This window comes from Neolamprologus brichardi, chromosome 14, assembly GCF_056152115.1.
Source record: "Neolamprologus brichardi isolate AB-2024 chromosome 14, ASM5615211v1, whole genome shotgun sequence".
NCBI lineage: Eukaryota > Metazoa > Chordata > Actinopteri > Cichliformes > Cichlidae > Neolamprologus > Neolamprologus brichardi.
This window is the reverse complement of record NC_142117.1, coordinates 35,192,202-35,217,458: the sequence shown is the minus strand read 5'-3', so window position 1 is coordinate 35,217,458 and position 25,257 is coordinate 35,192,202. Positions and strand designations below refer to the sequence as shown.

The window sequence follows — 25,257 nt, the reverse complement described above, 5'->3', positions numbered from 1 at the left end:
TTTTTATTACTTTTTACTGTTGAATCCACTACATGGATTTTTTTTAATTTTCTAGTGTAGTTAAACTATTCATTTAAATAACGCTTTACCCCCCCCCAAAAAAAGTGCTCACGTCAGAGGTGCTTCAGATGACTGCTAAGAAGCGGAGAAACATCTGGAAGGAGTTTGAATGTACAGGTGAGCTCACGGTGTCAGACTGTGTATCCACTGAAACCGTGAACCTAGAAGAGTCACGCTTTTTGAGGCTCTTCTTTATTCTTTCTAATAAACAATATGCGTATAAAGAAGCCTGTTTTGTTAGTGTACCGAGCATGCGCAGGCTGAAACGGTGCAGCTGTTTGTGTTTGACAAAAAGAGTAACAGTCGCATCACGTCTCCATAAACAAGATTCAAAAGTAATCGTTAAACACCTCTGCATGTTCCAGTACTGTCCGACGGCCTCCAGTCTCACTTCTTCATGTTCCAATTTATATGTAATAAATAGTGTTATGTGTATACAGTTGGGTTATTCCACATAGAATATGGTATTCATGATTGCGTATTTACGATCAACACTCAAACCCCAAGATTTTGCCAACTTTGTCCTAAAACTAAGTTTTAAAAATATTTCCTCTCCTGGAAGAGGAAATATTCCCTCCATTCCCTTCAGGATTCTTGAATGTTGTTTCTCTCAGGTTTCGCTTCTTACACGATCGCCGTATTCGTTATTACTACACGTCATGTCACAGCGGACACGCCCCGCTTAGCGTTCCTCCAGCTGATGCAACCTACAACCGTGAAACGCAGTAAGGTTACGGAGCCTCAGAGCGCCTGCGTCGAAGGGTGAAGGCAGAGATGCCAGTAATACCGGAAACAAGAACATCTACAAAATAAAGGCACCATTCGACCGAGTGACCCACTTTCCCGATCTGCATCATATTTTAGCTGCTAAATGATCCGTCATCGATCACTGGTGATATTTTATCAGGCATATGTACTGTGTGGGATGTAAAACTATGATAAACACCCATCAAACCATTACAAATCAAAATACCTGTAATTACAAACGAAGGTTTATTTCGAAACCAAATTATCAAGAAGACACCCATTCAGACAGATGAACAACATTAAAAACGATTTATTTATTTAGTTTTTCTATTATTGATTAACCTAACGCGGATTAGACAGAAAGGCAAAACAACACATGTCATGTAACCGGATCATTAGTTAAAGCCAATTAGCAGTCTCTATCCCCGGTTAATCTTTTAAAACTGTGTCCAAACAATCAAACTGATTCGTTAGCTTCTCCTGATTACTGCTCAGAGACTAATCACTTGTTTACATCACCTTTAACTGGATCCGCTGTTTCCTTGTAAAGATAAACGGTAATGTGCTTAAGTAAAACGCAATGAAACACTAAAACTAGACTCTTGAAAAAAGATCTAAAGGAAAGTGCTGTTAGACACAAAAATCACTATAAAACGAGAATAAACAGGAAATGTTTCCAGTTTTAGTCTTTGCCGGTGTTAAAAACAGACTGGCCTAACATGACACGCAATGCTGTGTTTGTGTTGTAAACCGATTCTGGACGTTTTAAAGTTTGCCTCAAATACCTGCTTCCAACTGTTAGAATAAAATATAATAATAACTGATAGTCAAATTCATCAAAAACAAACTGAAAACTCTACACCTGAACAGAATGAAATAAAAACACAATAATAAAATAAAAAAATATAAAAAATAACTTTGCCTGTTTAGGAAAATTTTGCACAATATCCTGCGGTTGAAAAGTAAAGGCCTCCGAAGACATTTAACTATAGATTAAAATCCACCTTGTTAATAAGAAATTGAGAGAAACCGGAAGCGGAAGCGAGGGACTCTTACTTTGAAGTCTCGGACGGAAGTAGCCCGTGTTTACAGGGAGTAACCTGACGCCTTTGAGGGGTTTAGGATTTTACTGTGTCGTCGAGTCAGATGAACAACAATAAAAAGCTGAATCGTTTCGCTCAGCACTTGGATTGAAGATGGAGAAGAAGGAGGGGGTCGTTACGGTCAAACGGTAAGACTTATCGATTTACGGTTACTCGGGTGAAGGGTTCGGTATGTTTATCTGTATTTTTTCGCTTTTAACTTTGAGTCTCCGGGAGCCATTAAAGCAGCAGCGGGCGGTGGAAACGACCGCGGCTTAGCTTGCACGGCTACAGGCTGTGCGGGTAGCTCTCTGTCGGCCTGTTTATATTCAAGGAACACTATTTTTAAATTATTATTTAAATAAAAAAATCTTCTGTTTTTCCCCCTCCACAGCTCCGTGCTGCCTTTTCCATGCGTTCAATACAGCCTTTTAATTTGAAATCCTATTTGAATTGCGCGTGCTGAACAGGCTTATGTCCTTAAAAAATTGACATAATTAATATTACAGCATGTTTACAAGCCTGTAAATTAGATAAATATGCATGAAATGTGATATCTGCCGTACATCTGTATTACTCAGTCTGGTCTTGTGTTGTTGCAGAGCACAGCCGCCGCCTTTGTTCACGCCATGTTGCTCTGCTTCATGGATGTCCCGCATCCCAGTTATGGATTTTTCTTTTCTTTTTTTATTGCAGGCAGACATAACAGACAGAGATGGCTGCGGAGAGATAATATTAACGTGTTCGCGGGGTTTAAAAAAGAAAAAGAGGAAGCTTTGGTGGAAAGTGGAAGAGAGTCTGGGGACATTTAGTGACACCTCAAAGAAACGAACAGTGTGTTCTCTGAAGGCTTTAGAGCAGAGCCTGAGTACACCTTTGGTTCACATTGTTTTATATGACATATGTATTTATCAGAGAGTATGGCTGCCATAGAGGGCATATTTTCATATATATGGTTATAAGAGACACACTTATGTGTTCTGGAGTAAGTGGCAGATAATTTATGGAGGATTTCTAGTCATGTCTCTTTTTTGTGTTTGTTTTTTTTAATGCTTTGAGGTTCTTTTCAAATCCCGCTGGTGTCGGGGGCAAGGCTTTAGGGTTTAATATTAACACTAAAACTGGAAGTATAGTCTTTCCTGTCAGAGCAGAGGGGATGGGGGTGTAACATGTGGGACAGAGTGGACAGCCACAGCAGGAGCTGTGACCTCCGCCCAGGAGGAAACCTGAAGCCCACCAGATCAGTGTGCTCAACCAAAAGGTGTCATGTGTTAGTGCATTTATTCATATTTGTAGGTGACTCACAAGGATGAACTCTCGGTCACATTATTGATTCGTCTGTTAAAATTAGTTTGATAAAGCCCATAAAGTTGCTGCTGTCAGCTTTGATGCGTCTCATAAAAATGTGGATTGGAAAATGAGGAATATGAAGAAATGGTCTTGGGCTTTAACCTCCGTTATGTGTTTGGTCCAGTCTGTGTATTTGTTCAGAAAGTTGGAGCTAGATTGTTGGGAAATTTGTTCGCACACACTCGGCTTGTTTCCATAAATTTCTGCATCCAAGTCCAAGAAGTTTTTGGAAGGACTCTTTACTAATGTCTGATGGGGCAGCTGTAGATGTTTCACACGCTATAAATTCTTTTGATGTTCTAAAGATAATCTCACAAATTAATCTGGATCTGCACACTCAGATTGAGGAGGGTGTGTGTTTGTTGGCCTTGGAGGAAGTATGTGTTCTTGGATTGCTCCTGGTACTTAATGTGTCCTAGTTCTGTGTATGAGTTTTGTGGTCACCTGAAAAGAAGTGTCTCTGATTGGGACTAACTGATTTAAAAAGACTTGACATAAGCACATAATGTTGAAGTTACATTATTCTTGAGATAAATCAGGATTTTCATCGTCTGTTTTGGCTCATTAAGTGTGAACCTTCTCTGCTGTACTAACAGATCGGCAAGTTATTCTGAGACTGTTTTTATTGGCGCGTTAGCTGAGTTTGACAGTTCTGCTTTAAAGAAAAGTTGGTTTCAGGCCAAAACAGCCTGTGAGAGTAGGAAAAAGAACAGTTGTTCAAATGTGACCACACTATGCCAAAGGTGTGCGTGTGCGTCTGCCATGACAGTCTCCAGGCTGCCAAAAACAACTCTTCCCTGTTTCAGCAGTCTTGGACATTGTGTACTGAACCAAACAAGGCTGAGCTCACTTTGTTGTTTATAGTTTAGTGCGCATGTCAGTAGGATATGAGATGTCTGGTGTTTGTATGTGTGTACCATGTCTACATATCTTTGTGGGGACCAACAATAATGCCCGTCCCCACGAGTTTGAAGGCATTTTTGAGACTCAAAATGTGGTTTTAGTGTCAGATTTACTATTAGCCATTCAGTTTTGATGGTTAGGGTTAGCAGCTAGAGGAAGCATTATGTCAATTAGATGTCCCCACTAAGATGTAAAAACACGACTGTGTGTTTGTGTGTGTGTGGAGTGGGCTGGCAGGATATGTGTGATTATTTACGAAGGGGGTCCCGGAGTCTTTGTCCTGGACTTCCTCATGTTTTCCTTCACTCTCTTTTGCTTTAAAGTCTCGTGACCTGCTGCTGTGTGTGTGTGTGTGTGTGTGTGTGTGTGTGTGTGTGTGTGTGTGTGTGTGTGTGTGTGTGTGTGTGTGTGTGTGTGTGTGTGTGTGTGTGTGTGTGTGTGTGTGTGTGTGTGTGTGTGCGCGTGCGCGTGCTCCCTCCCCCGTCTACACATGCCATGAGAGGACGTTGTGTTCTAAGCGTAAGCGGCGGTCCAACTGGTTATTGCTTACCTCATGTTTCATAGACGCTCCATCTGTGTAGATTATAGGTGTGTGTGTGTGTGTGTGTGTGTGTGTTTTAGAGGAAGGCGCAGTCATGTGTGACGGCTCAGTAACCACAGTTTGTACTCCAGAACACAGTGTTTGGTGCAGAGCTCTATTCAGGGCTTTGTACACCTCGTCCCAACACACATGCACACACACGCACACACTTGTATTGAGCAATAAGTCGACAAAGAGCAGCGCTGCTCTCTGACCAAGGACACGGAGCTCGCTGAGGCTCCTCCTGCTGGCAGGCTGCTGGGCGCTGTGTGTTGACAGCCTGTGATAAACAGCTGTAACGCGGCTGCAGTACCTGACTGACTCGTCCAGGTGTAATTACATCGGCTCCTTTTAATGTGTCAAAGTCCATCAACACAGTGTTAGTACTTTGTGTGTGGCTCTGTGGTGTAGTGGTTTACACATTCGCCTAACGAGTGAAAGGTCCCTGGTTTGATTCCAGAAGCTCCATGAAGACTTTAATTGTTCTGTTATAAAACGATGAAGAATGATGGACAAACTTTTATTGTGTTTTTGATTGTAAGGACATATTTTAAAACCTTTAACATTAATGTTAGGCTGGTGGAGGGGTGATGGAGTAATCAGCCAGGAGGGGCATTCGCGTCCACCTCTTGTGTTTTACACGTTTGTCTTTAGACTCTAAAAAGTTCCTGGTTTGGTTTAGAAAACGCCGTCTGGGTTCATAAAGACCTCCCAGCAGTCGCCATGCATGCTTAACACCGACAGGTTTGGCGTGACGGACGTGTTTTGCTTTCACCATATCCTCATGTGTCACCCACCGCCATCGAAGGACGTTCTTTGTGTGAACGTGACACCTTATCAAAGCAGCATTATTTTAGGGAAATGGCCTTGAAATTGAGCCTAATCACGTCAGCGCTGTTTTTCACGGGATTTCCTCTTATTTGCACGATTGTTTAATTTGTGCACAGAGAATAAATATCTGGTGAGACGATGTAGGACCAGAAAGCCGTTTTCACTCACAAACTTTGGAGAGTTTCAGGATAAGTAGGTCAGGATGCTTTCTGTAGTTGGCTTTGTTTATATTGCATGAAGCACACAGGACGAAGCCGTCTGCTTCAGACATGTTAAAACCGCTGGAAGTGCTCCAGAGGGAGTTGTCTGGATCGAGCTTCCAGGACGCTCTTTCACTACCGGTAAATGCACCAGTAGAGCGATTACTCGAACTGCTCCCACAGTCTGACATCACAGAGTTTTTTATGAGGGAGCTGGCAGGTTCAAAACATTTTAAAGTGACTATCACATCTCTGTCAGGTGATGTCTGGAAGAGTTCAAGGATGCTGTGCATGTGTGGAAATGTCTTTCCACCTCCGTCTCACAGCAAAACGTGAAACGCTGTCATGTGTGAGGACACGAATTCGGCAGTTTTCCAGCACGGGGAGGAGGAATTTGACATTTAAGGAGGAAGCTTTGAGGGAACTAGGAATGCCATCATAACTGAAATTGAGTAGATGATACCAGAGCCAGTAGATTTACACAATCTGCAATACCAAAACAAAATTATGTAATGCACTTAAACATAAACATGCAGGTGTTCCCCGTCACTTCCTGAAAAGCTGCAGGTTCAGTACCTACACCTCCTACAGCAGCTGAGGTCATGAAAAAACAACTACTGGGAGTTTTTGGAGTTTTGGTATTAAAAGGTATCCTGAGTTTTGGTTCTGGCAACTTCCTGATGGAAACCAAGAGAACTGAATTCTGTTTTCCAAATCTTAACCAAGTCATTCTGGCTGATGGAAGGTCAGGGTGTGTAAAAGTAAAATGAAAGAAAATGTAAAAGTGTTCAGTCACGTGTGCAGCTCGAGCGGTGGTGTTCATCCAAAAAATGTGGACTTTCTACCCTTTAAACCTGGAAAAGTTTCCACCCGTGTTTGTGGACACGAGTCAATAAATCTGATGAAAATTTGTGTTTGTGTAAACAGCAAAGGAGGGGAAATCTACCCGAGAACACGGATCGATAGATTAAATATTGAGAGTATTTAACAAACAGCTGTAATCTGTGTTATAGAGGTGAAATTTTAAACGTGTTTAGATGAAGTTGTTTCCCTTCTGTTGGCTTCGGGGGAGGGAAATTAGGCTTAAACCCTAAAGCAAGTCAGCTGAGGGGAAGCACTGAAGTTGTTGGAGACTCATGAAGCTGTAGTAAATTAAATGGAGTGTTTGTGTAAGATTAAAAAAACCTGAGAGGAAATGATAAGTATCCAGTCCACAAGATGAAATCCCTTTAAGGTGCTTAAAGGTTGCCGGTTCGAGCCCCGGCTCGGACAGTCTCGGTCGTTCTGTCCTTGGGGAAGACACTTCACCCGTTGCCTACTGGTGGTGGTCAGAGGGCCCGGTGGCGCCAGTGTCCAGCAGCCTCGCCTCTGTCAGTGCGCCCCAGGGTGGCTGTGGCTACAATGTAGCTGCCATCACCAGTGTGTGAATGTGTGTGTGAATGGGTGGATGACTGAATGTGTAAAGCGCTTTGGGGTCCTTAGGGGCTAGTAAAGCGCTATATAAATACAGGCCATTTACTTGGGGGCTCTGCGAGCAACAGCAGTGATGCTAACGCAAGTATCAAGCTAATATTGGCGACAACAACAGTTGTCTGTAGTTTTGTAAGTGGCGGAAGGACTGCAAGCAGCAGTGTTAACAACAACAGAAAAACGAGCTAAAACTTGAGTTTGAATCAAAACAGTTGAATGTAACAGCACAACAGAAGGACACGTTGCGTCCTCACCCGTGTTCAGCTCTGTGTTTTTAGTTTGTGGTAAAACTGTGACACGGTTTCATGTGTCCACATGCTTACCAAGGTCATTGGTAAGCATGACAAATATTTTAAGATATTAAAGAAAACCAGGGCAGAAGAAGCTCTCACAAACACATTAATCTCATGACCCCTTGACGGGTCTGTGACCTCCCTGCTGGGAAGGGCTGCCTTTCAAAGGCAAAAAGAGGAATGCATTCCTCGCAAACCCCCTGAAGGGGTTTGTCCGCCCCTGGCGTCACTGAGCTGCGCTTTGGGAATTCACGTCTTGCTATTTTGTTGCTGCGAGTTTGCGTCTGAGTCGTCTAATTGTCAGCTTCCAGCGCAGCGGTTTGAAGTGGGTTTGTCAGCTTGTTTTTCTTGCACAGACGCAGCACAAAGAGACAAAACGAGCGGCGCCATTATCTGTACCGAACGGCTGCTGAGTGTGTTTGAGGGTGACGTAGGCTGGTGTGAAACTTTGACCATATCTGTGGCTGTCCAGCTGCACTTCACCTCCTCAAACATGGAAATGCGTTTGACTTGGGATGGCGTGCCAGAAGCTGCATGAAATATATCTGCAGTGTTGTGACCCTCGCAGTGTTTATGTACCCAAAAGATGTTGAGTGACGTTAAGCTGACATGCTAAACCAAGAGGGGTTTTTTGTCTTTCTGCAAGCAGCATACCAGAGTTTCCTGTCTTTGGTACAGTCAGTTCCTTACACACCAAAAAAAAAAAGTTCATGACCCTGAGCTGTGGAAAATTACAAGTTTTTTTTTGTTTCTTTTTTGGCCACCTTGTAGACAAAACTATTGAATAAAAATGAGTAAAAGTGTTGCAGACACCTCTGCAGGAGGAGAGCTGCAGCAACGATGTTGCTGAATTGGAGGAAAACGTCTTATTTGTTTAATTTTTGGGTGTGCTTTTGAGCAAAATTGAGCTGAACCCCAGAGGTAAACAAACCAAATCCCTGTGCGGTGTACGGGTACACTCAGTATTTCAGGCTGTGCTTTCGTTCATGCTGTGGACGTGACTCTGTTTCACTTCTGTGCACGAAGACTCAGCAAAGGAACACAGGGCTGTTCTTTCAGAGGGGGGTGAGGGGGGGAGAAAGTGTGTGTGGCTGTGTTTGTTTGCTGTCTGTTGAATAAAAGCCATCATGTGGATGCGGATGGTGTAATAAATTTGTACTCTTGTTCTAATGCCCCGTAATAAAGAGATCTGCGGTATTATGTGCTGATGCAACAGCAACAAAAACAAGGATGTTCTTTAATCTGAGCTCAGACATTCACACGGGTTTCAGGTAGATTAGCTCCTGATACAAACAGTGTGGGTGTGCCCAAGTGTCCCGCTGGAACATTATGTGCTATTGTCTGAATAAAAGACAGACACGTTTGTTCACTTTCAAACCAAAGCAGGGAGGAGGTTTTCAGATCAGGCAGTGAATGTAAAAGATGTCCTTTCACTCACTGACCCACTTTATTTCATTTCTTTTGACTCTGAGTTGTTGTTGTTATTGTTATTATTCATTGATCGCCTTCATTTGATTTTGTTTCACTCCATATTCCTCCAGTGGATGTTAAGCAGCAGTATTAGGTGAGGTCTGATCTGTTGTCTCGACAGGTTTTGTTTGTTTTGTTTCTTTTACTGGCAACGTCGTAATTTTAAACAGCAGCATCGGCCCAGAATTTCACATTCGAAGTATGCTTGTTTTAGAGGATGTCGAGGCCCCTGTAAGGAATAATAACCCACAATGTAAAGAGTTGTGCTGATGTAACCAATCAAACATTCGTGTGTGTGTGTGTGTGTCTGTGTGTGTGTGTGTGGGGTACTATGTGCTGTGTAAAGGCGTCTGTCAGCTGCAGAAGTTATTTTTGAAGCCGTGCTCAGCTGGTGTCCTGTGTTGTGTTCTTTTTGTTCTGCGGTTTGATAATTTATTGGCCTGAGTCAGCAGACTGAAAGAGGTCACTTTGTTTTAGGTAGTTATTAAAGCCTGTAGCATTTTATTATGGAGGACCCAATGTGCCAAAATAAGTAAATAAATAAAGAAACAACTTTTATTAGTTTTTAATTTATCTGTCAACAATGCACATGTAAGGGAATGTTGACATATGTGTTTAAATAATTAGGCCTTGTATTAAATGCCATTCTTTGTTCATTCATGATTAAAAAGCACCACCAAATAAATAAAGCGCGCAGTCCCGCTGTGTGTTCTCGTCAGCTAAATTCTTTATCATTGTTTTTTTTCTTCTGCGACGTCCGTGTGATCCCACACAGACGAAGACGCCCTTCAGATGCCTGCTCGCTGTTTGCTTTTTCCAAAAGTGTTTTACTGTTTTTCAATAATTTAATATTTGTTGTACAAGAAAACCACCCGTAAATCTCTCCCTATTAAAGTGAACCGTAGAGCCAGAGAGGGCTAATACACCCACGAGCTTGAAAACTAGAAAAATCCTGTTTTTCCTAATGGAAGTTGTGCGATATTTCAAAATAAAAGCCCATAGCTAGGCTAGTTATAGGAATTTTCCAGCATGCTTTACAGTGCAAGTTTTTCAAAATAACTTTTTATAGTATAAACATTAACTGCTGACTCCATTCAGCTTTTTCAGGCAACCTGTTTACCTGCAACTTCTTACACATCGAGAAGCAACCATCACACGGCAATCGCCCCACGAATTGCATTTTCTAATCTATTTCTAATTTACTTTTATATTGTTTTATATTTATTCAGAACTAAATGTATCAATAAGTGAACATTTGGAAATCCATCATTTTCTTAACAACTTATCCAAATCATGATCATGAGTGGCCGCCACTATAAATGTTCAACAAATACGTTTACTCTTTCATTTTTCTTAGTTAGGGTCCTCCACAGTTGCTGCTTGCAGTGAAAGAGTGTGTTAGGTGACACTGTGTGGCCTCAACATGATTGCATATCCACCCACAGCTGGAAAACGCAGTGAATGGAAGAGAAATGAAGAAGTGAAACCTGGCTTTTGTCCTGTCAGCACATGTTTTTTGATTTCGGCCTGAGCGGTGCAGAGCGAGCTGAGGGATGGATGAAGACGAGTGGGGGAGGGAGGCCTGTAGATCTGGACGTTTTCCTGGCTGCTGAGATAAAAAACCATTTTGTTCCCTTCAGTTTTTGGGTGCTTCTCCCTATTTTTTCTCACTTCTGTTCCCACTTTGGAGTGTTTATAGAGCTGAAACTTGTGGGCACGATCACCAAGTAAAGACGTGAAGGCGTTTATGTCTCGTTGCCTTTAAAGTGGGATTAACCCTGTAATTAAACGCCTTCTCTTTACAGAATCTGTACATGCATCTGTGATTAGTGCGTTTATATATTTGATGTTTGGGTTGTTTTGCATTAAAAGCATCTGGTCCCGAACTGCTCCTCAAGTGTGTTTCGAAATCCAGGAGACTGGAGTTTATTAGGGCAGCGAGTGTTGCTCATAAAATTCCCAGACTGATTCACAGGTCACTGCTGGAGGCTTTAAAACCGCACAGCTGCAGCACTGAAGGGCTTTTAGGGCCGTTTTTATTGGGGCCGTTCAGAGTTTTCTAGATGCATGCCTCCTTTAAAAATAATCTTGAACTGGCTCAGTGCAGGTATTTGAAGAGGATTTTACATAAAGCTATCTGCAACTGAGTGTTTGGCGCTCACAGAGATTCCTCGTACAAACTCTGAGGTCATCATTTGAAACTTTAGCCATGTTTATTACGAGCGTTCGCCATTGACCATAAGGAAAAGCAGAGCAGATCCGCTTTAATGTTGCTTGAAAGGAAACTGGAGGAGCCTTCTTTGTATAGCACTCATGCTCTGACCTTCTTCCTTGTAGTTCTGTGTTAACAATAAGAAGCGTTGTCAGCAGAGGAAAGGAGAAACACATGGTGGGGCTGAGTGGGTAAGGAAAGTTGGAGAGAGAGAGTCCCACTTCAGCTCCTCCGTTCCTCCCCCACTGCCCCACATTCCTTCTCTGCTCTAATCATCTTTTCCCTCCCCTCTCCTTGTCCATTCTTCTTTATTTATTTCTGTCACATAACGATTATCCTCCCTTCCTCCTTCACAGCTTCTTCTTTCCACATCAGTCTTCTGCTCCTTTTTTAAAATTTTCACCTCCTGATCGTCTTCCTCTTCTCCTTCCTCCAGGACCAGCACAGAACAGAGAAAACTGCGCTCTCGCGATGCGGCCAGATGCAGGCGGAGTCAGGAGACCGAGGTCTTTTATGAGCTTGCCCACACTCTGCCGCTCCCACGCCGAGTGTCCACCCACCTGGACAAAGCCGCCATCATGAGAGTGACCCTCAGCTTCCTGCGAATGCACCACCTGCTTCGATCAGGTAAGAAGCACAGAGTCATGTGACAGTATGTCCCAACAGGGCCTGAAAATCCTTTTTGGATCAATAAGTATTGCCTGATTAAAAATTATTAAACGTTTTGTGTTAAATTTACGCTAGACTTAACCAAAGCTCATGCATGACAGGATTTGCGTTGGTGCAAATGTGCTGCTGTGCACAACAGTGACAAAGCAGGTGTTTTCACACATCCTCTGCAGCCCCGAGCCCTGAAAACAGCTTAGGATGCAGTGCACTTAAATGTCACCTGGTCTGAATCGCGCGCCCCAGAGGATAAATAGTCATTTCATCATTTCACCATCAGCAGATCCGGTTTTTGGTTCGACAATATAAACTACAAAACAGTTAAGCTCCATCTATACTGCATTTTTAGTGCTAATAAGCAAACATTGCTGAAGCAGTGCGGTCGAATTTGTAAATATTTGACCTGCTTAACAGCAGGATGTTAGCATACTGAGCACAGCTGCAGACTCGGTTTGGTTCTTTTGGTTTTGTTTTTCTGCACATGCTTTAATTTCATGACCTGCATGCTTCTTTTTTCTGTTTTCTAATGGCAGAAAACATAAAGACTGGTTTAACTCAGGTAAATAATGCAACTTCTGAGTTCCACGGGAAGAGTTAAGAATGAGGAAAGACGTGAAGGTTATAATTTTATGACTACAGTCAAATATGAGGCTTGATTGTGGCTCAAGTGGTTGTTGTTGCAGGTGAGTCAGGTTTGGATAAAATGGTCTAAGTGGTGAAGTCCTTTAAAAACAGCAGTGTGAGTTGTTCTAATCCTTTAAACGGCTTCTCGAGTGACAGAGTTTGAATGATGAACTCAGTCAGGCATGAACGCTGCGTGAATGTGAATCCAGCTCTGGCATGTTGCGTGTTCAGTGTTACTACTTAACAAAATGAGTCGGCTCATTGCCTCAGGTGTGAGAGCAGAGTCATGAACTCCTCCTGACTGGTTTATTGATTGAGGTGAGAGGCGAGACATTCTCATAGCTGGATCGGATTTTTGAGGGGATTCAAATATGACACGTACGTCAGGGTTTGAAAGTGTGTTCCTGGATTTACTGGAGGAAAAATCCTGCAGAAGTTGATGATGATCATTTCCAAAGAGGTCTGCATATCAGAAGAAGAAAGAAAGTGTACTTTATTGATCCCCGTGGGGAAATTCTTCTCTGCATTTAACCCATTCACTCAGTGAAGCAGTGGGCAGCTATTGGGCGCCCGGGGAGTAGTGTGTAGGGTAGCTGTTCAGGGGAATCGAACCCCCGACCTTCCGATCATGGGGCCACCACTCTACCTACTGAGCTATCCCTGCCCAAGTAGGGCTGCCACGATTAGTCGACTAGTCTAGACTATCAAAATCGTCGACGCGTCGTTTGAAGCTTTGTAAGATCTCAAAAGACGCAGGAATAAGTAGTAGGATTTAAGAGTGTAATAACGGGCTGAAACAGAAGATGGCAGCACTGCATGTACAAGGATGCCAGCTGCCGTTAAACCTCGAAGAAGAAGAAGCTGTGTCCCAGAATTCATAGCGCAGCCCAGCTCAGTTTACAACAATGGCGGCAGCTAGTTAGTTTTAATATTACTCTTATTATTCTTTCTGGGTCACAAAATAAACGTTCAACATATTTTCAGGCGAGAATGTAGCTGTGTAAACCTCAAATATCTGCTCAGTTTATCAAGACACCACATATTTTCAAAAGCGCTCCGACGTTTTCGGAGACGTCTGTTACCCACTAGCTTGGTAGCTAGCCGGGTAACAGCCGTCTTTCGCTACTCAGGTTAAACATGATATATGAGTCACTTAGATAACTTCAAAATGTTATTGTTTGGCTTTTTTTAGTATTTTATTTGTTCCTGAGTAAATCGGTTTGGCTGAGATTAAAGTTATAGTTTTTACACAGCTGAATAAATGTCAAGCAGACAGCTGATTATCAGAAGTTTGAGATGCTCGAGAATTTACTCCGGTGTCCCGTTATATTTTAGATAGCAAGGAGTTTATTAAACTTCACCGAAACAATCAGCAAATTTCAATAAAATTTAATAAACTATCATCCTGTCTTTATTTTTAGTTAACACATACCTTAATGCTGATGCAATAAGCTGTATGTTGTACGTCCAATGGATGCATGATCTGATTGGTCGACTAATGGCAAAAATAATCGGTGACTAGTCGACTATCAAAATAATCGTTTGTTGCAGCCCTAATATCAAGGACCTTTAATTTGCGCTGTTGGTGTGAATGCCCACACCAGCAGAGACACGGAATGGGAAGGAGATGCAGGTAGAAAGTTGGTGAACTGATAAGAGGCTTGCAGCTACAGCGGAGTAGTTTCTTTGAGCCGAATCTCAGAGAGGAGCTCACATCGCAGCAGAGGAAACGCCAAAGCAGGATTTGAAAATGTGGTTAATCTGACAGCTGTAATTACACATAAGAACGGGTTGGCTCCAAGAGTGACACAAATCACCATAAACACGACAAAGTTTACAGGAAGCGATTACAACATGGTCTGCTTGGTGAAAATCCAGGAGGAGACTTTCAGGCAGTTAAAGACGTGCGAAGTCGAAAAGAGGTTTAACCTTAAAGACTTTGGGTTTAAGTAATCCTGCCTGATCGGCCTCTGGTAATAATAATAACCTTGTTGTTTTCTTCTGCAACAGATAAGAATCTGAAAGAAGAGCCTAAAGAGGTGGCAGAGGAGGAGGAGGAGGAGGAGGTGAAGGTGGAGGAGGAGGAGGAGGAGGAGGAGAAGGATGAAGATCCGATGGATGCTTTCTATCCTCAGGCGCTGGCTGGCTTCATCATGGTGATGACTGAGGAGGGAGATATGATCTACCTGACAGAGAATGTCAACAAACACATTGGCATCACACAGGTACACACACTCACACATACACACACACTCACACACACACACTATCATTTACAAACATCAAGACAATCTTGTGCTTTGTGGGTGGCACAGAAATCTTAAGGCATTTGTTTTTGTGCCGTGCAGGCGTGTCCAGGACATTTAATCCTGACATCTGTTGATTGGTTTTTGTGTAACAAGCCAAGTACTGATTGTAGGTAGAGGTGAGGCCAGATAACGTCGCCGTATGAGTCGTAGTTTGCGATAAAGAAACCAAAGTATTCGCTGCCAAAGCTTCACCACACTGACTCGTTCTTTGATAAATGGAGAAAGTGAGGACTGTGTGGATCCATGGCTGTGAAACCTCCTCTGTAACCATGGTGATAGCCCTCTGTTCAAAGGTTGAGCTCAGATTATGTTCATTTATGATTTCTGTCGCTAACTTCTTGCTCGTAGGGGGTTGTCTGATTGTCGGGGTTTTCTCTGTGTTATTGTAGGGTTTTTACCTCGCAATATAAAGCGGCTTGAGGAGACCGTTGTTGGGATTTTGCGGCGTATAAATAAAGTTGAATTAAAAAATTGATGCTGTAACTGTGGCTTTCAAAGCTTGTTGGCAACCTGTGTTCCTGCCTGCCCCCTCGGTTCTTCGGATCGTGTTGTCTAACTAAAACTCTGCCCCGGCCTCCTTCAGACACTTTTACACAATCTGTGCTGCATCTGGTTCGGTTCCAGCACTATTGAGAACGAGCCAAGCTTCTCTCAGGAGAGGTGTTTGGTTTCCAAGTCCCCTTTCAGCTCACTTGGCATCGTGTTAGCATTTGCCAAACTTCTCCTGACAGATGTCATAGCGGGGGCGGGGGACTTGTGATGTCCTCGGTCCAGCTGAAGCCATTAGAGGGCTGGCTTTTCCAATGTAGTTTCCACTTTTTTCCTTTCTTTTTAAAAAAATTTGAATGGTGGGTCACACCGCTGCTTAATTGTGCTTTGCTTCACATAAAAAAAGATTAATTTCCTTGTTATCCTTGGAGTCATGCTCACATAATTGAGATCATCCGTCAACTGCTCCAACACACCGCGCTCTTTATAGCAGAAGGATTTTATTTCAGGATGGATGCATGAATCTAATGACTGGAAACATTTTATGTAGTTTGAATATTGCTGTAATAACCTATAGTTAGCACACAAACAGTTTGGTTTGTTTATATCAAGGGTATGAAGGTCACTTTAGTTAATGGACCAATAAAACAATTATGTGATAACCCACCTTTCTTTTAACATAGAAGTAAACAATCACGTTTATTGAGAAACTGCTTAAAATATCCTGCATGAAGTTTAAACAGACCGTCTTTATTACAGGTGCATTCAGGATCAGTGTAGCCGTGCAAAAGCACAAAACAGAGCTTAACGCCTGTATTATATATGCAGATAAATATCTTTTAACTCTGATTAAAAGTGTTTTTAACATTTTGATAGCTGTGCTGTTGACGCAATAAAAGTGCATCGTATGTAAAATGATTCACTCCCCGATTTAAATTTCACATTTTGCAAAGTCATTTATTTACTCAGTTTGTTCTAATCAGCGAGGCTTCTTTTTCGAGAGGCCGGAGAGCTCTCGTAAACACATGGAGTAACAGGAGACCGCATAGCTTCTCCGAGGCTAAAAACATTCCCTCCATGAGCGAGTCTGCATTGGCTTAGGATCAGTTTGCCTTTTGTTTTTTCCCTCCTTGACGAAATTGAAATAATGTTTCTCTGAAAATGTGACATAAAATCAGAGCAGGGTAACAGGCTGCACCTCTGGTAAAAATTCATGCAAATCCATCCGTGTCTCTGCGAGTAATCCTGCTGACAAACAGGACAAGCACTCGCTCCGCAATCACTTTATTTTACCATTTATGATTCCAACAATTGATTAAAAATGTTGAATATTTCTAAGTTTCCAGAAATGTGCCCTCCTGTGTGGTGATGCTTACTTCATAAAGACTCTTTGCTGGTTTAATGGCTGATTGGGCGCTGGAGAGACGTAACTGTGACGTTCAATTTTCCAGACTTTAGTCTTAAATCTTTTCCTTTCATTTCAACCAAGCCGGCTTCAGTTTCCCACTCAGCTGCCACTTCGTGTGACGGTCTTGTGATCCGTCAGCTTGGCGTTCCGGTTATTTTCCAAGTCGGTTCTGGTTTTCCATGCACTGTGTAACATTAGGAAACCTTCAACACCAGAAAACAGATGTTTGTTGGTCTCCAAACATCCATTTTTGGTGGTGTTGGTCATTTTAAACACTTGACACATCACCCCATCCCCATAAATACATATATAAACTTACTGGGTTTAGAAACTGGACTAAACTGAAGGCATTTCCTGTGTGTTGCATTTATTGTAGTTTATTTCTGTAGTTGCGCAGCAGCGTATTTGCTAAAGTGTAGTTTTTATTTTGGTTAATTACAGCGTCTTGGTTTACTTTCAGTGAACTGTAATAATGTTGTTTCAGGGTGTGTAATTAAACCCCAGAGGTACTCGTTGGACGTGAGAACGCCATAATTATTGCTTAGACTGTGTTGTTTGTCATTCCTGACCTACATCAGCTTTTAGTACACTCAGCCCTTACGAGCTTTTCTTAGATAAGAGTTGTTTTCTTTTTTATTTCCTGTGAGCTGCCAGGATAGTGTGTCTATGAAAGCTGAGCGGGAAGAAGAATCTGTTCCTTAGATCTATTCTTAGCCCCGTTTGAGGAGGTTACGGCGAGTATTCACCGAGGTCCAGAGTGAAGCATGCTGTAACAGCGGTGGCGATTTAACCCGACCTCGTCAACTGTAATTACAGTCGCTGCTAAACACAGAAAGAAAAATTGATTCACCAGAGAAAATAAAGTACAAACTTTTAACCAACACGTCAGGTTCAAAAAATACATAATCAAGGGTAGCAGTTGATACTTGTGTTTGTTGGTGTGTGACTCAGCAGTTTTGTTGGCTTCTTGTCGTCCACAGCTGGAGCTGCTGGGTCAGAGCATCTATGACTTTGTTCATCCCTGCGATCAAGAGGAGCTCAGAGACCTGCTGACTCCACGTCCAGGTAAACACGCAGAGCCGGGGATCAGGAGCCCACTGACACCTTTATTTTGTAGTTTGGTCATGTGACAAGAAGACAAGCATCTTCTTAATTTGATCTCCAGAATTTAATTACAGGCCAGATTGACTGTAACGAGTTAATTTAGTGCGTGTTAGTTCTGTTTGTTTGTGGTCACAAAGACTGTATGCTTTCTGAGCTCAGCTGTTCTTTGAATTTTTAAAATGTTTTTGGTACTTAACAAAGTTTCTTGTAAGCTGACAAACTTCTGTGAATAACCCACGTTAACGGTGTCGTGTTGCTTTCAGGTCTGAGTAAGAAGTCACGGACAGAACAGACGAGCGAGAGGAACTTCTTTATACGAATGAAGAGCACACTGACCACCAGGGGGCGCACCGTCAACATCAAATCTGCCACCTGGAAGGTTTGTATTACACACAGCTGTTCATTTAGTATATATACACACACACACCTCTCAGTGATGGCTTTCTGAGGATGCTCACTCACCTCCGACTAGCCTTAACATTAAAACTATAGACTGTATATAAAAGATGGACACAGCTACCATGCTGTCATCTATTAGTTTTTATTTAGAAGCCTCAATATTAAAGGTTTGGCTGGATCCATGTTGGATTTTGATCCAGAAGTAGTTGTAAACAGTGCAAATGCTTAGAATAGTAGGCTGCATTCATAAACTGTAGGATTGCAGCTACTAGCTAACTACTGCTCAGAAACAGAGTAATAATATACTAGAATACACCAACTTGCTGAATATGCAAGAGGGTCAAAGTGCAGTTTGCAGTGCTGTAAAGAAATGTTCTGCTTTATTCATACCGCCAGGTCCAGCTGGAGCACGTCTTTAACCCTTAAAGTGGACGTATTCACCGCTTCCTTATTTATCCCTATGTAAATATATACTTTTGGCTCATGCACTTGATTGGCTGCAGGCTTCTTCTAAATGACAAGTGTTCCTGCTCAGGAAAAACAATAAATAAATCACAGCCTTGGGGCTCGAGCAGGAACAGAAGATTGCTTGTACTCTCCCCAACACATTTTTACTGTTAATAATTGGGAGGTGCACGACGAGCCCAAACGACAGCAGTGCACATTTACTTTCGGCTGGTGTATAAACTACCTTCAATAAGGACGTCTCGAGCTCACACCTCTGGCTTTGAGCACATAAGCTTCACCCACCTTTACCCAGGTCTTCGGTTTATGACGGGCAGCCAACCACAAGAAAGGAAGAGGAGTTAATAATAAATTGTCAGCAGGAACGAGCAGAATACGTCCCCTTTAAACAGGCCTTAGAAGGTGTGTCACAAAGTGAGGGACGGCTAGTTCTGAAGCTATAATTGGTCCTCATAAAAATAGGCACAACAGACACACACATGCAGCTAAAGTCCAGTCTGAAAGAGATATGGTCAAATTAACGCTGGCAGCCGGCCTTCACGCTGTAAACGGTGTAAACTTTCAATTCATGCGCTCATGTGTACTTGCTGCACAGTGGCACGTGTCCTGATGTTACCATTCCTGTCTAAAGTGCTGCACTTACATTTTAAAACCTCTGGAAGAGTCAGGGTTTCCAGCACTGACGTGTCTTGGCTCCAGCGCCACAGAGCAGGGACTCTTTTAAAACCTCTTTTGAGCATTTAAGGGATTACAGCTCAAATTTGAGGTTTTTTTATTCTTTCTGAATTTAACATTAACATAACAAAAGCAGACACAAACTGAATACTTTTCATTAAAGGAGCTCACTACAGCTATGCAGCATGAAATTGAGCAAAAAAGTAAGTTTATCTTGGTTGTTTGAAGCGTGCTTGGTTGATGAACTCCTCGCCCTCTTGCAGGTCCTCCACTGCACAGGCCACATTCGTCCCTTTGGCAACGGCTCTGCATCGCCCCCTGCAGGCAGAGTCATGACCCTGCTGTGCGAGCCCATCCCACACCCGTCCAGCGTGGAGTTCCCTCTGGATACTTGCACCTTCCTCACCCGTCACAGCATGGACCTGCGCTTCACCCACTGCGAGGGCAGGTGAGACGGAAAAATGTAACCGATCTCGACCTTTGACCTTCCCCCCGTGGATGGGAAGCAGGAGGAATACCATTCCACTGTGGCGCGAAAGAAACCTCTGAACTCCTGGTTTTCTTTTCTCACACCGTTTCCAGGGTTGCAGAGCTGGTGGGATACAAACCTGATGATTTGATTGGACGCTCAGGCTTCGAGTTTCTTCACGCGCTCGACTCAGATCACATCAACAAGAGCCTGCACACATGTGAGTGTCAGTGTGTGTCTGCGTGTTACAACAGTGTAATATTTTCAATCATTTTCACCGCTTACCTGGGTCTAAACGGCTTTCATATACGGACGGGTGACGAATTAAAGCAAAATCCAGCATAAAGCTCTCAGCAGGGCATTTGGCCCTCTGCTGTCGTCAGAACACCTTCAGTGCATCTTGGCCTTTAAAACAAAGTCTGAAAATTTGAGAGAGCACACGGGGACAAAGAAATTCCCTCATTTGGTGTCTAGATGATGAAGGCAGAGAAAGAGAGGGGTGTCCAACATGAATGTCCAAAACTGGTTTTTCCTTCTAATTTTGAACATATTTATGCCTAAATATTTGTTTTTTAAAAAGAATGCTCCTCATTTCTGATTACTACTAATATACTAACGTAATAAGGAACCAATGTCTGAATTAAGTTCCATTAAACGTATTTCACCCTCGAGAGAATCACAAAAGTTGGCTTTGATCCACCTGAGCTCATAAAACTAGTTTAAGGGTGTTTCTTCGATGTGTCATCAGTCCATCGCTTGTATTTGAGGCACAGGTTTTACTACATTTCAGCTGTTATTGAAAGCTGTGTTTCAACGAGGAGCTCCCAGAATTTGTGTTTTAATGAAGTGAAAACGTGCTCTGGCACTTCATCATCATCCTCTTTCTCTTCTGTCCACACTGCGCAGTGCTCTCCAAAGGTCAGGTTAGCACCAGCCAGTACCGTTTCCTGGCAAACAACGGTGGCTACGTGTGGGCGGAGACTCAGGCCACGGTGTTGTACAACAGTAAAACTTCTCAGCCGGATGCCATCGTCTGCCTCAACTTCATCCTCAGGTACTTTGAAAAGCAGCAAAGTTGTCTCACAAACTGCAACACGAGCGAGGATGGTGCGCCCATTTACTGTTCCCGATTTTAACGTCATCGCGTTCTTCATCTTTAGCTCTGTGGAGCAGCCAGACGTGATTTTCTCCATGGAGCAGACCCGCTGTAGTCGCAGTTCTAAAGTTGAACCGGCAGATGAGGACTCCGGGACTGCCGACATGTGCGAGTCTAAAACTGACAGCGAGCCTCGCACTGTTTCCACTGAGGCTGAAGATGTGGATTCAGATTCCAGCAGCAGCGCGACGCTCTTCATGGAGCTGCAGGAGAAGCCGGAGGAGCTGCTGCAGTTGGCTCCTGACGCCGGAGACACCATCGTACCTCTGAGTCCAGGTGAGACCGACAGAGGACACCCCCCCCCCCCTTTTTTTTTCTTTTTTTTTAAATATATAAACCTAAAAGCCTCGTTCATGTTACAGTTGAGGAAATGTCGCCGGTGGTTATTCAGAGTAGATCTCCCCCCCTCCCTCTTTTAGGTTCTGTCGAGCTCTCATTTGCCAGTCCACCCAGTCCAGACTCGGTGCCCGAGCACCCTCAGGATCTGTGCACCCCGCAGCTGAGAAAACTCCTCGCACCCATCTTTGACCCCATCACTCCTCCTCTATCTGCATCCTCTTCTTCACCATCGCCAAGCTCCTCACCTAAACCCGAGCAGGTAAATGTCAGCCTTAAGTCTTTGTGCATCAGTCGAAGTGTCTCTGCCTCCTTTTAACCCTTAATCGATGTTCGTGTCTCAGAGCCGCAGTGAAGAGGAGGTGATGGACACCAGCGAGGTGGAAAAGTTCTTCGCCTTTTGGCCAGAAGATGCCCAGAAGAAAGAAACCCCGGTGGTAAGAGCACGAGGCGATGAGGCGTCAACAAAAGACATCCTGATAACAACTGTTCAGTCAACTGCTTTCTGCAAAATATTCAGTCCTACCTGCATTTTCTCAGGAGATGGAGGGGATGGACCTGGACATGTTGGCTCCGTACATCTCCATGGACGATGACTTCCAGCTGACCTTCCTCAGCAGTATGACCGAGGAAGCTGAGAAACCTTCCGAAACTTCAGCAACAAGCAGGAAACGGTAAGTTAGACCAGCGTTATAAAACGATTGGTGCAAAGGTGTGTTTAGAGCAAACAGGAAGTCAAGTTTCACCTTGCATTATTGTAACTGAGCACATATGCCAAAATGGGAAATTTGTCCTGAGGGAGGCGCCAGTAAGAAGGCCGTGTTCTTGTCCTGTGTGGCAGTGGCCCATTCAGGACATTGTAGAGCTCCAGCTTTTTATTGTAGGTGAAGACACAGCTAAAAATTTATATCTGAACATTAAAACAAAGATTTACGTGTTTTACAATCCGTCTGTCTCTCGTTCAGGACTCATGACTCTGCTGAAGAGATGCTGTCACCAGTGATGCTCCAGGACAAGAGACAGAAAAAGGATCCTTCCATGGAGGAGGAGCTTCTTCTCACCCACAAACTACTGGTGAGTGGAAGAGGAGGAAGAGCCGAGAGGGATGATTTTAAGACGTTTAATCCAAAATGTTTTCTGTCTTGATGACTTGTTGATGCAGTGTTCAGTTTTTACCTTTAATAAAAAACCAACAAATTAGAAAATCTGAAAAATCTGTATTTAGTTGGTTTCTACTAATAGATGCTATGTAATGATAATTATGTTTTCAGAACAAACTTTTTCACCTGACCACACGTTAACCTCCAATTTCAGGACAGTCTGGACGAAACCGACCGACCAGATCTGATCATGGACCCGAGACCGGAGAGTCGCAGCCATCTGCTCACAGACAGAGATCCGGTCTTAGGAGGCATGCAAGGACTGTGTGACACTGCAGGTAAGATCTGTAACCTCAGCTCACATTATCAGACTTGCTTCAAATTAACATCAGAGGATAACGGGCACTGAGTGACTTCCATCCCAAATTCAGGTGATTTGGCGCCATCTAGTGGTCATACTGAGATAATAATGTTTGGGAATCTCTGCAAAATATTCCACACAGTTCAATAACTGATCATGTTGGTGCATAGGCTATTTACAGATTTCCTGTTATGATAATGTTGGATTGTAAAGGGAGTGATCTTTTTCACTCAGATATTAAACGTGATGGTTGTGGAGCATAAACTGTACATCACAGATGGCAGTTTTCTCTCTATTCTAGCTCCTTTCAGGTTAGATCTTATTTATCAGTGGTTAGCTCACAGCTAAAGAGTGCTTAGTTCAAACCCCTGCAGGGACCTTCTGTGACTCTGTGGGGTGTTTTTTACCTCCTGCTGTTAAAACATGCCAGAAATCACTGCCTGTGTAGGTCTGAGAGCTTAAGAGTTTCAGCTGTGAAGTGTCCTCTGACCTAACCGCGTCTCTCTCTTTGTGTCTCGCAGCTCTGATGAAGGACATATTTGTATCTCGCCCGACTCTCCTCTCGCCACCTCTCTCGCCTATGACCTAAAGGAATTCCTGCCAGTCACGAGTTGGCCCGACTTCACCGCTTAAAGCGAGAAAGTCGACTTTGGATCTGCCTGCAAACACTGCATCCTGAGCGCACACCTACAGACATGCACGCACAAGATTCGAGACTCACACACGCTGCATCACTTCGTCATCGGATCGTTGATTGTAGCCGAAGCCAAACGGTCTCTTGACGTTGGCTTTTCCCGTCCGTCTCTCACTGTGAAACGAGCCGGCGACCCGCTCTGGAGCTGGGAAAAGTCAAAGCAAAGATGCTCCAAAATTGGCTTCCTGCAACCCGGCGCAGCTCAAGCGCTCGCTTTCCTCCATCATCACTTACTTTTCGTCAGGGATTTAATCTGAGAAGTCATCACTGAGGTCTGTCCGTTCTGACGGAAACGGCAGGTGGTGCTAATTTTCCTCATGCGAACGATGTGAAAGATTAATCATCCCCAATGGGTTTAACGGTGAGACAAAAAGAGACTTGTGTCTCTGCAGCTAAATTTCTCACAGTTTGATCCAATTTTGGTGTACAGAACAACCATGTCAGCAAAAATCAGTCGTCCTTCAGTCAGTGTCTCAACTAACAAAAAATAAATAAATCACTCGCTCTTCCACTTTACTCAGAAATAAACAAAAAAAAAAACCAAACTTGCGAAATCAGTGGCATGTCATTTCAGTGGCATATTTTTATGTGTTTTTTATACACTTGTAAACATTTTTTTCTTTCTATTAAATGATGCAATTACTAGAAAGTTCTGATAGTTTTATTTCAGCGTTCTCTTCAGATCCTGAGTCGCCCTTCGTCGCAGATTGTTCTTGATGTCTAATCTTTAATCCCGGGGTGCCCGGTCTGTGCGCTTCATCTTCTATATAAACGTATATATATATATATTTCTATAATCGATTTATCTTGCCATTATTGTTAGTTAAAGCATCAGTAGAGTAAGCTTGTTTATATGCTGGTAGAAATGTGATGAAACACTAGAATTTAGTTTTAGTTTTTTTTGTCCTTAAGATCAAATTTTATGACTTCTAACAAATTTTACCTCAAATTAAATGAGTTGAAAGTAGGCTTGCATCCTTCAGTTGCAGTGTTTGATAAAATATTGTGATTTTGATGTTGAGGATTGTTTTCATTTGGCCACAATCATCTTCTCCTTTTCCACACGTTATCTGCAAACTACGAACTGTCTGTGTGCCCCCTGTAAAACTGCCATTTTATCTCAAACGTGTTACCTCTTCAAGAGCTGTCTGTGCCTTTTTCTCACCCATTGAAAAACATTGTTTGGCCTGTTACCGTCACGCAGGATCTGTTCATTATGTCCCCCCGATGATTTACACAGAGGGAGAGGGGTTGCATACTGTTTTCTTTTCTTTTTACTCTTTATCCTGTATGTATTCTTGAGCTAAATAAAGCTGATGAAGCAAAAGCAGAAGCTGTAGTGTGATCTGTGTGCAGAGGTAAATCCTGATTACCTGAGCTTCTTATGATCATTACCCACAAAAGGACCTCGAGCTTCTGCCCACGGCCATGAAGGTCATGTCATACCAATGAAAACAGAAAAGTGTTCTTTGTGTCAGAGCGCACATATATTTTAATCCTGAAAGTAAAGTTTAACCAAAACTGGTGTTTCATCACTAGTGGTGCAGCGGATCAAAAATATCACGGTTCGGATCAATTTTCGGATCAGCAAAAAAAAGACAAATTTTACATTTACTTATTGAAGTATTTTTTTGCCTGTTAAAAAACATTCAACTCAAGACTCATTCCACGCAATTATTAAAAAAAATATATATATATAAAATAATAATATAGGGCAGTACCTTCTGTATCTACCACTCAATTCAATTAAATTTTATTTATAAAGCGCCAAATCACAACAACAGTCACCTCAAGGCGCTTTATA

General features: G+C 42.9%; 1 protein-coding gene and 1 long non-coding RNA gene across 5 annotated transcripts; one reads left to right on the top strand and one right to left on the bottom strand.

The window, feature by feature from the left end:
* The first annotated feature begins 154 nt into the window (after positions 1-154).
* hif1al (hypoxia inducible factor 1 subunit alpha, like) lies at positions 155-24,786 on the top strand. 3 transcript variants are annotated; one of them, XM_087851233.1, is made up of 15 exons: positions 155-177; positions 11,635-11,825; positions 14,499-14,713; positions 17,675-17,759; positions 18,062-18,177; positions 19,601-19,785; positions 19,920-20,026; positions 20,713-20,860; positions 20,967-21,238; positions 21,382-21,560; positions 21,643-21,735; positions 21,839-21,972; positions 22,264-22,372; positions 22,613-22,736; positions 23,281-24,786. In XM_087851233.1, the coding sequence occupies exons 1-15, from the start codon at positions 170-172 to the stop codon at positions 23,346-23,348; spliced, it is 2,034 nt and encodes a 677-aa protein (XP_087707359.1). In that variant the 5' UTR covers positions 155-169; the 3' UTR covers positions 23,349-24,786. The 3 variants fall into 3 exon arrangements, with proteins under 3 accessions (XP_087707359.1, XP_006805238.2, XP_087707358.1); XM_006805175.3 differs by lacking the exon at positions 155-177 and adding an exon at positions 1,882-2,038; XM_087851232.1 differs by lacking the exons at positions 155-177; positions 23,281-24,786 and adding an exon at positions 1,882-2,038 and having other exon boundaries at positions 22,613-22,822.
* On the bottom strand, positions 18,461-24,270 carry LOC118455338 (uncharacterized). Of its 2 annotated transcripts, none has more exons than XR_015719999.1 (3): positions 22,585-24,270; positions 21,825-22,474; positions 18,461-20,225 (listed from the first exon to the last, which is right to left on the bottom strand). It is a non-coding gene; the product is annotated as an uncharacterized LOC118455338 (long non-coding RNA). The 2 variants fall into 2 exon arrangements; XR_015720000.1 differs by having other exon boundaries at positions 18,461-20,211.
* Positions 24,787-25,257: the final 471 nt, after the last annotated feature.

What these genes read in the sequence shown, in the direction of transcription:
- hif1al (XM_087851232.1), top strand. Translation starts at nt 2,004, where the DNA reads ATGGAGAAGAAGGAGGGGGTCGTTACGGTCAAACG. An exon ending in GCACCACCTGCTTCGATCAG is followed by an intron (nt 11,826 to 14,498) that starts GTAAGAAGCACA and finishes CTTCTGCAACAG; the next exon opens with ATAAGAATCTGAAAGAAGAG. An exon ending in CAACAAGAGCCTGCACACAT is followed by an intron (nt 20,027 to 20,712) that starts GTGAGTGTCAGT and finishes CACACTGCGCAG; the next exon opens with TGCTCTCCAAAGGTCAGGTT.